This window comes from Gorilla gorilla, chromosome 6 (genome assembly GCF_029281585.2).
Source record: "Gorilla gorilla gorilla isolate KB3781 chromosome 6, NHGRI_mGorGor1-v2.1_pri, whole genome shotgun sequence".
Classification (NCBI taxonomy): domain Eukaryota; kingdom Metazoa; phylum Chordata; class Mammalia; order Primates; family Hominidae; genus Gorilla; species Gorilla gorilla.
Genome location: NC_073230.2, coordinates 52,614,179 through 52,627,365, shown reverse-complemented (window position 1 = coordinate 52,627,365; position 13,187 = coordinate 52,614,179). Strand labels below are relative to the sequence as shown.

At 47.6% G+C, this 13,187-nt stretch overlaps 1 protein-coding gene across 2 annotated transcripts; it reads right to left on the bottom strand.

Moving 5' to 3' along the window:
• Positions 1 to 7,901: 7,901 nt before the first annotated feature.
• Positions 7,902 to 12,960, bottom strand: PPIA (peptidylprolyl isomerase A). 2 transcript variants are annotated; one of them, XM_055347781.2, is made up of 6 exons: positions 12,748 to 12,906; positions 10,262 to 10,292; positions 10,059 to 10,147; positions 9,665 to 9,837; positions 9,298 to 9,405; positions 8,156 to 8,257 (listed from the first exon to the last, which is right to left on the bottom strand). In XM_055347781.2, exons 1-5 carry the CDS (start codon positions 12,814 to 12,816, stop codon positions 9,324 to 9,326), a joined length of 444 nt encoding a protein of 147 aa, XP_055203756.2. In that variant the 5' UTR covers positions 12,817 to 12,906; the 3' UTR covers positions 8,156 to 8,257; positions 9,298 to 9,323. The 2 variants fall into 2 exon arrangements, with proteins under 2 accessions (XP_018886247.3, XP_055203756.2); XM_019030702.4 differs by lacking the exon at positions 9,298 to 9,405 and having other exon boundaries at positions 7,902 to 8,257; positions 12,748 to 12,960.
• Between the last annotated feature and the right edge of the window lie 227 nt (positions 12,961 to 13,187).

Here is a 13,187-nt window from a genome sequence, read left to right as displayed (position 1 = left end):
ACCGCACTCCAGTCTGGGTGACAGAGCAAGACTCCGTCTCAAAAAAAAAAAAAATCATTTTCACTTAAGGGAAACAATGTCGCCATGCACCTGTAATCCCACCTACTCAAGAGACTGAGATTTAGCCAGTCCCCTAAGATGAATATTTATATTTCCTAAAATGGCATTCATACAGAACCATTGATTCAAATAAACAAGAAAAACATGGAGTAAAAAAAAATAAAGTCCAGGAGTCCAGTCCTGCACTGAGTCCAGGAGTTTGAGGCTGCAGTGAGTTATATTGCACCACTGCACTCCAGGTTGAGTGACAGAGCAAGACTCCATCTCTAAACAAACAAACAAAAAAAGTGGGAAGGAGCAAAGACCACACAGTGTATGATTCACTGTAAAAGTCCAGCCAGGCCCAGTGGCTCACACCTGTAATCCCAGCACTTTGAGAGACAGACGTGGCAGGACTGCTTGAGCCCAGAGATCGAGACCAGCCTGGGCAACGTGATGAGACCTCTTCTCTACAAAAAACTTAAAAATTACCCAGACGTGGTGGTACATAGCTGTGGTCCCAGCTACTTGGGAGGCTGAGGCAGGAGGATCACTTGAGCCCAGGAGGTCGAGGTGTTAGTGAATGATGTTCATGCCATTGCACTTTAGCCTGGGTAACAGAGCAAGACCCTGTCTTAAAAAAAAAAAAAAGTCCAGAAACAATAAATCTATAGAGACAGAAGGCATGTTTGCAGTTGCCAGGTGGTGAGGGGACTGCAGTTGAAGCAAGATTGACCACATATGGAAACAAGGCCTTGTACTGGGGTGATGGAATGCTCTAAAACTAACTGAAAATTATTGAACTGTGCTCTTAAAAAGGGTAATTTTGGCCAGGTGCAGTGGCTCACTCCTGTAATCCCAGCACTTTGGGAGGCCAAGATGGGTGGATCACCTGGTGTCATGAGTTTGAGGCCAGCTTGGCCAACATAGTGAAACCCCGTCTCTACTAAAAATGCAAAAATTAGGCGGGCGTCTGTAATCCCAGCTACTTGGGAGGCTGAGGTGGGAGAATCACTTGAATCCAGGAGGGGGTGGTTGCAGTGAGCCAAGATCAAGGCCACTGCACTCCAGCCTGAGTGACAAAGACAGACTCCATCTCACAAAAAAAAAAAAAAGGTAATTTCATGGTATGTGAATTATAATCTCAATAAATTTTTAAAAGCTAGTAAGCAGAAATTACAGGTTTTGGTTTTGTTTTGTTTTTTAAGGTGGAAAGACTGCTCTGGAGTAAAAGAAACCAAAGACACCTAACAGTCAAATGTAATGTGTAAAACTAAATTAGATCCTGGGAATGGTGGAGAGAGGAGGAACAGTTACAAAAGACATTCTAATTGTATGTAAATTATACCTTAATAAGGATGATTTTAAAAATACATCCTCATAGAAAGAGCAGGATTGAAATAGAATTTTTTTTTATTTCTTCAAAAAAAAAAAAAAAAAACAGGCCAGGCATGGTGGCTCACACCTGTAATCCCAGCACTTTGGGAGGCCGAGGTGGGCAGATCACCTGAGGTCAGGAGTTCGAGGTCAGCCTGATCAACATAGTGAAAGCCCATCTCTACTAAAAATACAAAAATTAGCTGGGCATGGTGGCACCTCCCAGCTACTTGGGAGGCTGTGGCAGGAGAATCACTTGAACCTAGGAGGTGGAGGTTGCAATGAGCTGAGATCGTGCCATTGCACTCCAGCCTGGGTAACAAGAGCGAAACTCTATCTCAAAAAAAAAAAAAAAATAATAAAAATATGGAATACATGTGTAGAACATGCGGGTTTGTTACATAGGTATATGTGTGTCATGGTGGTTTGCTGCACCTACTGACCCTGAAATAGAATTTTATTTATTTATTTATTTTGAGACAGAGTCTCGCTCTGTTGCCCAGGCTGGGGTGCAATGGCACGATCTTGGCTCACTGCAGCCTTCATGTCCCAGGTTCAAGCGATTTTCCTGCCTCAGCCTCCTGAGTAGCTGGGATTACAGACATGCACCACCATGCCTGGCTAATTTTGTATTTTGAGTAGAGATGGAATTTCACCATGTTGGCCAGGTTGGTCTCGAACTCCTGACCTCAAGTGATCTGCCCACCTCGGCCTCCCAAAGTGCTGAGATTACAGGCATGAGCCACCATACCTGGACTGAAAAAGAATTTTAAAAAGCAATAAACATAAAAACACATTATAAGAACAAGGGGGGACATCTGACTGTGAACCAGATATTATAGATTTTACAGATTTTACAGATTTTCTGAGGTGGAGAAAGGCATTGGCTGACTTTCCCAGAAATAGTTCTTGTGTTCTCAAAGACCCTGAGGCCACACTCTAACCCAGCCTGCTCAACTTGCCTTCTCCTGGGAGCCTGCCTCATAATAGTGGCAATTTCAACCTTTCTTTGCACAATTAGGTTTGTGCTTGCTTCTCACTTTTTCTCGATATGTTTTTAGGGACACAGGTGCTAGAGATTGATGAACACAAAAATTGGAATCATGGGCTGAGCGCGCCTATAATCCCAGCACTTTTGGAGGCCGAGGCAGGAGGATCACCTGAGGTAGGGAGTTCGAGACCAGCCTGACCAACATGGAGAAACCCAGTCTCTACTAAAAATACAAAATTAGCCGGGCATGGTGGCACATGCCTGTAATCCCAACTACTCGGGAGGCTGAGGCAGGAGAATCGCTTGAACCAGGGAGGCGGAGGGTTGCGGTGAGCTGAGATTGCATCATTGCACTCCAGCCTAGGCAACAAGAGCAAAACTTCATCTCAAAAAAAAAAAAAAAAAAATTGGAATCATGATTCCCTTTGAAGAGGAAAGAGCGTGCAACTGAAGAGGGCTCGCAAAGGGCATTTCTGGGATACTAGTAGATATGCTGGGGTTATTTTTATTTCTGGTCTTTAAACTGTACGTATTTTATAGACTTGTGGTAGGCAACTCTTAAAGATGGTCCCTTATCCCCACCTCTATAAATTGGGTTTCATCATGTTGGCAAGGCTGGTCTCGCACTCCTGACCTCGTGATTCACCCGCCTTGGCCTCCCAAAGTTCTGGGATTACAGGCGTGAGCCACCATGCCCGGCCGCCTGGGTAATTTTTCTATTTTTAATATAGACAGAGTTTCACCATGTTGCACAGGCTGGTCTTGAACACCTGGGTTCAAACGATCTGCCTGCATTGGCCTCCCAGGTGCTGGGATTACAGGCGTGAGCCACCATGCCCAGCCTAGAATATTTGTAAAGGGCTCAGAAGGGGTCTATCACACAGTTACTGTGATATTTCTTCTGAGCCTTCTCTGAACCAAGCTTTAGCCTAGGTACTGGGATACACTGGTGAAAAGCTAGACAAATCCCTGCTGGGTGTTTACACACTAACAGAACTGTTCATGCATGTACCATGTGCTAACCACTCTTCTAAGTACTTCATATCTAATCCCCACAACTCTGTGAAGCAGTTTTTTTTTTTTTTTTTTTTTTTTGAGCTGGAGTCTTGCTCTGTCACCCAAGTCTGGAGTGCAGTGGCACAATCTCCGCTCACTGCAACCTCTGCCTCCCGGGTTCAAGTGATTCTCGTGCCTCTGCCTCCCAAGTAGCTGGGATTACAGGCGCGTGCCACCACGGCCAGCTAATTTTTGTATTTTTAGTAGAGACGGAGTTTCACCATGTTGTCCAGGGTGGTCTCAAACTCCTGATCTCAGGTGATCTGCCTGCCTCAGCTTTCCAAAGCGTTAGGATTACAGGCGTGAGCCACCACGCTGGGCCAAGTATCTTTTTTTTGTTTGAGACGGAGTCTCTGTCACCCGGGCTGGAGTGCAATGGGGCCAATTTCGGCTCACTGCAACTTCCACCTCCCAGGTTCAAGCGATTCTCCTGCCTCAAGCCTCCTAAGTAGCTGGGATTACAGACGCGTGCCACCATGCCTGGCTAATTTTTGTATTTTTAGTAGAGACGGAGTTTCACCATGTTGGTCAGGCTGGTCTCGAATTCCTGGACTCAGGTGATCCACCCGCCTCAGCCTCCCAAAGTGCTGGGATTACAGGTCTGAGCCACTGCGCCCGGCCCTGAGTATCTTCTTATTCACTGTGTAAGGCGTGGATAAATACAGCAAACTCATAGTGTGGTCTAGGCAAACTCCCGCCTCTCAGCTTGTAAGTTTCCTAAGGGTTTCCATGAGAGCCTCCAACCAGCAGAAAAATGATGGGTTTTCCTGGTTACCTTTATTCCAAGCTCCACTTCTTTCTCAGGGTAGCCATTTGAGACCTTTCTGACCACGTCAAATCTTACTACACAAGCTGATGCCGCAATACCAACTTGACATCTGACTCACCTTCCTTTTTCTTTTTTTTTTTTTTGAGACGGCATTTTGCTCTTTTGCCCAGGCTGGAGTGCAATGGTGCGGTCTCGGCTCACTGCAATGTCCGCGTCCGCAGTAGCTGGGATTACAGGCTAATTTTTTATTTTTAGTAGAGATGTAGTTTCACCACGTTGGTCAGGCTGGTTGCTAACTCCTGACCTCCGGTGATCCACCCGCCTTGGCCTCCCAAAGTGCTGGGATTACAGGCATGAGCCACCGTGCCTGGCCCGGCCTTCCTTCCAAAAGGTCTGTTGAGGGAGGAAATTGTCTACTTTGGCACATAATTATCTTCCCAGTGGTTGGGCATGGTGGCTCACACCTGTAACCCAAGCACATTGGGAAATGGAGGCAGGAGGATTGCTTGAGGCCAGTTTTTTGTTTTTTTCTGAGACAAGAGTCTCGCTCTGTCACCCAGGCTGGAGTGCAGTGGCATGATCTTGGCTCACTGCAAGCTCCGCCTCCCAGGTTCACACCATTCTCCTGTCTCAGCCTCCCAGGTAGCTGGGACTACAGGCACCTGCCACCATGCCTGGCTAATTTTTTGTATTTTTAGTAGAGACAGGGTTTCACTGTGTTAGCCAGGATGGTCTCCATCTCCTGACCCCGTGACCCGCTCACTTCAGCCTCCCAAAGTGCTGGGATTACAAGCGTGAGACACCGTGCCCGGCCGAGGCCAGTTTTTCAGACTAACCTGGACAACATAGCAAGACTCTTTTTTTTGATACTGGGTCTTTCTCTGTCACCCAGCTGGAGTGCTACCACAGCTCACTGCAGCCTCGACCTCCCAGGCACAAGGGATCCTCCCACCTCAGACACCTGAGTAGCTGGGACCACAGGCATATGCGTCCACATCCAGCTTTCTTGAGACAAAGTCTCACTCTTGTCCCCCAGGCTGGAGTGCAATGGCCCAATCTCAGCTCACCGCAACCTCCACCTCCCAGGTTCAAGGATTCTCCTGCCTCAGCCTACCAAGTAGCTAGGATTACAGGTGCCTGCCACTATGCCTGGCTAATTTTTTTTTGTATTTTTAGTAGAGATGAGGTTTCACCATGTTGGCCAGGCTGGTCTCAAACTCCTGACCTCAAGCGATCCGTCCACCTCGGCCTCCCAAAGTGCTGGGATTATAGGAGTGAGCCACCACGCCTGGCATTCCAGCTTATTTTCTTATTTGTAGAGTCAGGGTCCCCCTATATTGCCCAGGCTGGTCTCAAACTCCTTGGCTCAAAGTCCTCAGGCCTTGGCCTCCCGAAGTGCCGTGATTACAGTTATGAGCCACCACAGCCGGACCCATCTTTTTTTTTTTTTTTGGAGACAGAGTCTCTCATATTCTGTCTCCCAGGCTGGAGTGCAGTGGCATGATCTTGGCTCACTGTGCTTTCTGGGTTCAAGCAGTTCTCCTGCCTCAGCCTCCCAAGTAGCTGGGATTACAGAAATGCACCACCATGACCATATAATTTTTGCATATTTAATAGATGGAGTTTCTCTACGTTGGCCAGGCTGGTCTCAAACTACTGACCTCAGGTAATCTGCCTGCCTTGGCCTCCCAAAGTGCTGGGATTACCGAAGCCCAGCACAAGTATTGAACTCTAATACCAGATGTCAGGGATCACGCTGGGCACTGGAGAAATTAAAAAAAAAAAAAAAAGAAAAAAGAAATGGGGCTGGACGCGGTGGCTCACGCCTGAAATCCTAGCACTTTGGGAGCTCGAGGTGGGCGGATTGCCTGAGGTCTGTTTGAGACCAGCCTGGCCAACATGGTAAACCCCTACTCTACTAAAAATACAAAAAATTAGCTGGGTGTAGTGGCGTACACCTGTAATCCCAGCTACTCTGGAAGCTGAGACAGGAGAATCGTTTGAACCTGGGAGGCAGAGGATGCAGTGAGTGGAGATAGTGCCACTGCACTCCAGCCTGGGCAACAAGAGCGAAACTGTCTCAAACAAAAAAAGAAAAAAAAGTTAAATACTTGGATGAATAAAAGCAGTTAATGACTCGATGTGGTGAGGCTATTCTGTTAATTAATGGAATAAGGAAATACTAGGGATAATGAAAAGATGTTTGATGTTTATTTCCACCTTGCACTCAGGTCTGAGCCACAAGTACATTACGACATTGAATGGTATCACCCAGGGAATACGTAACCAGACAACACACAAGACTGAGATGCACAAGTGGTGGTGGTGGTAATTCACGCATAAGGAACCAGACAGTAAAACAAAAATTGCCCAACACACCAAATGATCAAATCCGCCACCTCTAGGATAGGCAAACTTGATTGCTGGGTTAAGAACGCTAGAGGTCTGTTAAGGTGAGCAGAGAAGGGGTTTTCTCAGCTTAGATTGTCCTGACATGTACTGTTAAACCTATACATCTAACTGCCAGCAAGCACTGTACATATAATTTCCTGAGAAACCAAGTCCTTAGTGGGAAGGGTATCCCTTTGACCAGATCTTATGGGTTAAATTGGTCAGGTTTACAAAACCTCAAAGCCTCCATAACCAAAGCTAGGGAGAGGCTCTATATGCTACAAGCAGTACCTCCTCACTGCAGGTAGTGTGCGCCTTAACCCTCTGCAGGGAGACTGACTGTAGCACCAAGTACCTGGCTTTTTAGACTCTACATAGGAATTCCACCATAATTAAGATGTATAAACTTGACCTACAGCCTAAAGCCCAATATGCTTCCCTCAAGAACATCAACAGTGTTCAAGCTTAGCTTTGTTACAGAAAATGAGGTAGGGTGCGGTGGCTCACATCTGTAATCTCAGCAGTTTGGGAGGCCAAGGCAGGCGCATCAGCTGAGGTCAAGAGTTTGAGACCAGCCTGGTCAAAACGATGAAACCCCATCTATACTAAAAATACAAAAATTAGCTGGGCATGGTGGCACACGCCCGTTATCCCAGCTACTCAGGAGGCTGAGGCACTAGAATCACTTGAACCCAGGAGGCAGAGGCTGCAGTGAGCTGAGATCACGCCACTGCATTCCAGGAAAAAACAAAAAAAAAAAACAGAACCGCAACAGATGTCTCAATTTTTGACATTAGTCATCTTGAAGAACACCTCTAAATGCATGAACTCACTGCAGACTGACCCAACCTCTTAATTCTGGCTCCTTGCTTTTCCTGCCTCTGCCTACCTTTGAGACACAAGATCTGTGACACCCAGGCTGTACAGTGGCATAATAGCTCACTCTAGGCTCAAGCAATCCTCCCACGTCAGCCTAGGACTAGGCATGCACCACCAGGCCAGGCTAATTATTTTTTGTAAAGACAGTGTCTCACTATGTTGCCCAGGCTGATCTTGACTCCTACCCTCAGGTGGTCTTCTGCCTCAGGTAATACATTACAGTGAGCCACCCTGCCCAGTTGCTGCCTACATTTTCAATATTCCACTCAACAAACATTGACACTTCCTGGGACTGGAAAGTAAAAAAAATCTAAGTACTGTGTAGAATTAAGCAAACAAGTGATATTTCAGAATTAACCCATTACTGCTTAAAATAAAGCCTACATCAACACTCTTAACTCAAACGAGGACAATTGTTATTTAGTTTTTATTTCATAATCATAAACTTAACTCTGCAATCCAGCTAGGCATGGGAGGGAACAAGGAAAACATGGAACCCAAAGGGAACTGCAGCGAGAGCACAAAGATTCTAGGATACTGCGAGCAAATGGGGTGGAGGGGTGCTCTCCTGAGCTACAGAAGGAATGATCTGGTGGTTAAGATAAAACACAAGTCAAACTTATTCGAGTTGTCCACAGTCAGCAATGGTGATCTTCTTGCTGGTCTTGCCATTCCTGGACCCAAAGCGCTCCATGGCCTCCACAATATTCATGCCTTCTTTCACTTTGCCAAACACCACATGCTTGCCATCCAACCTTGAAAAGGAAGAACAATCACTATGACTGGCAACCACAAACAAGCAGCCTCCATGTGTCATGAACCAAGACGAGAAAGGTAGCTTTTTTTTTTTTTAACTGAAGCCTTTTGTACTAAATGTCATTAAACATGATTCTCCAATTACCATTAAAGAGTTACACATACAGGCCGGGTGCAGTGGCTCACGCCTGTAATCCCAGCACTTTGGGAGGCCAAGGGGGGCGGATCACGAGGTCAGGAGATCGAGACCATCCTGGCTAACACGGTGAAATCCCGTCTCTACTAAAAATACAAAAAATTAGCCAGGCATGGTGGTGGGCACCTGTAGTCCCAGCTACTCGGGAGGCTGAGGCAGGAGAATGGCGTGAACCTGGGAGGCGGAGCTTGCAGTGAGCCGAGATCGCGCCACTGCACTCCAGCCTGGGCGAGAGCGAAACTCCGTCTCAAAAAAGAGGTACACATATAGAATGAATTGCGCCCCCCCAAAAACAAACACAACAAAAACAAAACAAAAAAAAACCCCAAAGAAACAAAAAACCCAACCAACCGCATGTTATTAATAGTAACATAAAAGCAGCACTTAATTGGCTGGGCACAGTGGCTCATGCCTGTAATCCCAGCACTTTGGGGGGTCAAGGCGGGCAGATCACTTGAGTCCAGGAGTTCGAGACCAGCCTGGACAACATGGTAAATCCCGCTCTACTAATAATACACAATTTAGCTGGGAGTGGTGGTGCATGCCTGTAGTTCCAGCTACTTGGGAGGCTGAGGCAGAAGAATTGCTTGAACCCGGGAGGTTGCAGTGAGCTGAGATGGCACCACTGCACTCCAACCTGGGAGATAAGAGCGAGATCCAGTCTGGGAAAAGAAAAAAAAAAAAGGGCACTTAATTGGTTGGGCGCAGTGGCTCATGCCTGAAATCCCAGCACTTTGGGGGGCCAAGGCAGGTGGATCACCTTAAGTCACGAGTTCAAGACCAGCTTGGCCAACATGATGAAACCCCGTCTCCACAAAAATACAAAAAATTAGCCAGGCATGCCGGCACACATCTGTATTCTCAGCTACTCAGGAGGCCAAGGCAGGAGAATCGCTTGAACCCAGGAGGCAGAGGTTGCAGTGAGCCCAGATTGTGCCACTACACTCTAACCTGGCAACAGAGCAAAACTCCATCTCAAAAAAGTAGCACCTAATTCAACCACCCAGCTAAGGGCCAAGTTTCTATTATAGTATCTGACATTCTGTATCACATTGGCTATATTAGTCCCTATGTATGCTCTTCTTCTAGTATCTTAGGGATGAAAAAGTCTGTGGAAGGAAAGGTTGAAGAAAAGTAGTGTTTGTTCCGTTCCCCCCCAGGGCAACTTTTCATTTAGTCAGGTGGTTAGTGTGCCATGTTGTACCCTTACCACTCAGTCTTGGCAGTGCAGATGAAAAACTGGGAACCATTTGTGTTGGGTCCAGCATTTGCCATGGACAAGATGCCAGGACCTGTATGCTTTAGGATGAAGTTCTCATCTTCAAATTTCTCCCCATAGATGGACTTGCCACCAGTGCCATTATGGCGTGTGAAGTCACCACCCTGTCAACATATAGGAAAAATGTCACTTCTGACAACATAACCTTAAAGTGTGCCAAATCTGCAAGGTTCAAACTTTAAACCCAAGTTCAAACTGAATAGAAGGGTTAAATAGAACCGAAATGGAAGAGTAACAGTTCAGATATGCGTATCCTGAAATATTCTGGCTCAATCCCAAATGAAGGGAGCAACCCAAATAAAATAAAATTCAGTAAATTTCGTACCTGACACATAAACCCTGGAATAATTCTGTGAAAGCAGGAACCCTTATAACCAAATCCTTTCTCTCCAGTGCTCAGAGCACGAAAATTTTCTGTTTAAAAAAAAATTAAACACATATATACATACATAAAAATATATATATATACACACACACACAAACTGTCACAATTGGAACATCTTTGTTAAACTCAGAAAATGGACCAACCTGCTGTCTTTGGGACCTTGTCTGCAAACAGCTGTAAGAGAAAATTACAGTTAATTAACATCTGCTTATTTTGTTGCTTAGTACCCATGTCTTTAGGGGCTTCTGAGTCATAAATTCATTTTCTCACTAGAATACTTCTTCAGTAATTACTCTAATTCCCAAGAACTGCTCCTGACAGCCGTAAGGCCCTGCAGGCAGTTGGGTTAAGAAACATGAAACCCAAAGACATGCCAAAAATCCAATACTAGTCATAACTTAAATAGTGAGACTTCTAGAAAGTGTCTCAAACTTTTAGTACATCACACCTACTTCTGAAAAGATACATGGCTTCTTAAATGTCTATCACCACCCCCCAACTTGAGCTAGAACCTACAAGCCAAAATTCTAAGAAACAGCAAGCACTGCTGCACGATCAGGGGTAAACAGCTGTTTTTTTAGTCACTTGTAATGAAAATGCTACTACCTCCAATCTGTTAACATAGCTTTATGGATTAGATGAGCAGTCACTTCTTGGTTTCCAGGCCCCTTACCTAGTAGTGGGGTAAAAAATAAAGATTGGTTTCTAGTATATCTGGTTTTGAACCTTTCTTGAATGTATAATACATTATGGCTAGAGAGGTAGCTTAAATACCATAAACATTTACAAGCCCTTTCATAAAAACAGCTTGTTTAAAAGTAGCATTTTATAAGCTATTTCACAGATGTGACTGAATTAACTATTAGTATCCGTGTGCATTTCTCTTGTAGCAATCTACTTTTTTTTTTTTGAGACAAGAGTCTCGCTGTCGCCAGGCTGGAGTGCAGTGGCTCGATCTCGGCTCACTGCAGCCTCCGCCTCCGGGGTTCAAGCGATTCTCCTGCCTCAGCCTCTAGAGTAGCTGAGATTACAGGCAAGCGCCACCACGCCCAGCTAATTTTTGTATTTTTAATAGAGGTGGGGTTTCACCATGTTGGCCAGGACGGTCTCGATCTCCTGACTTCGTGATCCGCCCGCCTGGCCAATGTACTTATTTTTCAGTTTTTAGGTATTTGTACCTAGAATGTATGGTCTTTCTAAAACATCAGCTTTTCTCAGAGCTTTATAGTCGGTACGTTTAAGTTCCTATGACTTCCCTTTCAGACTTTCGCTAAAGCCAAAGCCCTCATTGGCAGTTAACCCTCCATTCTCATCAAGACCTGCAAGTCCTTTCTCATTTCCCTGAAGCTCTTTGGGTAACCTGATGCCCAACATTAGGTCAGGCCAAGTTTCCACGAAAGCTCTTGTCACTTACCAGCTTTGACTACACTCATAGGTGGGGTGGGGTGTGGATTAACATGCAGTGTTTCAGTGCCTACTATGTGCCAGGCACTATGGACAGGGTAGGCAACAAGGAAACCGCCCTGTCCTCACGAAGACTGCATGAGGATCAATCTATTTTCGGAATAAGATCCCAAACTAGCCATTGGTGGCCTTTTGAGATGTGATTTAAAGGAATAAAACCACTAACATCCTATTTCGCTACTCCCTAAGGTCTATCCATGTTAACTGGAACGGAATCGTACTCAATATTTAACTTTTAAGACACGCGCCAAGTTTAGATATTATGCTATAATTACAACTGATCTTTAAGAACTCATTTAACGCTCTCAAACTAATTAGGTAATCACTGGTAATCCACCTTGGTCGGAAGAGGCCTGCCTTGTGGCCAGTCGCAACTTGCTTGCTAGGCAGAGGGACAATCGGGAGGGGCTCAAGAGCGCCTCCCCCGCCAGCGCCGTCACTGCAGTGGAAGGCGGTCCTTGGGCACCAGCAAAGGCAAGGCCCATTTTCACATTTCCGCTTGGGGGTGGGGGACACGGAGGGACGTTTGGGGCACATGTATAAATATTCCTACTTTATCCAAATGTAAGATATTTCAAGTGGCAACCCGTCACATCTCAGCAAGTCTCCTTTTATAACATGGCCTCCCGGGATCTACAGGACCGAGCATGGACGGGCTCACACCGCGCCTCGATCCTTGAGAAAAACCCTCAAGCAAACAGCTTCCCAGCTCAGGATGTAAAGCACCCATGCCTGCCAGGGGACAGCTTCCCAGGAAGGCGGTCGTAAGCCCCCGCGAGCGTGCTTCTGGCTCCGGTCTGCGGCGCTCAGGCCAAGCTAGGGCGGAGCCCAACGACTCTTAAGGCGCGGACCTGAGCGCGGCCGCCGAGCACGTGCGTCGGACAGGACAGGGCGCGGCCACATGAGGCGGGCGGGCGGACGCGGGCCCCCTCCCCCAACGGCCGCGCAGCCGCGCCGCCTGCCTTTGTCCGCCGCCGCCCCGGCCTCCTCCCCGCGACTCGCGGACCTCCCAAAATGGCCCCTCGTCAGGAAATGGCGCCGCAGCCCGCCCGCGCTTGCCCCTCAAGAAGGGTCGCCCCGCGCCCGGGCCTTCGGGGCGCTACCACCCACCCCGACCCCGGCCCGCTTTCTGGGCCCCATTCCCGCACGCCGCCGCCCGCCCGACCTCAAAGGAGACGCGGCCCAAGGGCTCGCCGTCGACGGCAATGTCGAAGAACACGGTGGGGTTGACCATGGCTAACAGTACACGGTTTTCCTCGGCGGCGGCGTCTGCAAAGCGGCACGAGCCTGGCCTCCCGCCCCTTTTATACCACGTTCGGCCCCGCCCGCAACCCGGTCTCGCGCCTCCGTCCCGGCCAATCGGGTCTGCGACTTCGCCAGAGTGACAGTGCATCTGGCCTATAGACGGAAGCCGGCGCTGGTGGGGACGACACGGGAGGCGCGCGTGCGCGCTAACGCGCGGAGGCAGGTTCCCGCCTGCGGGCTCCGTCGCGGTGGCTGCGGCATGGGACTCGGGGCGGGGCGGCAGTACGGGACGCGGGGCACGGGGGAGGGTCAGTGCGGAACGGGGGTGGGCAGCATGGCGCGCGCACGCGGGAGACGGAA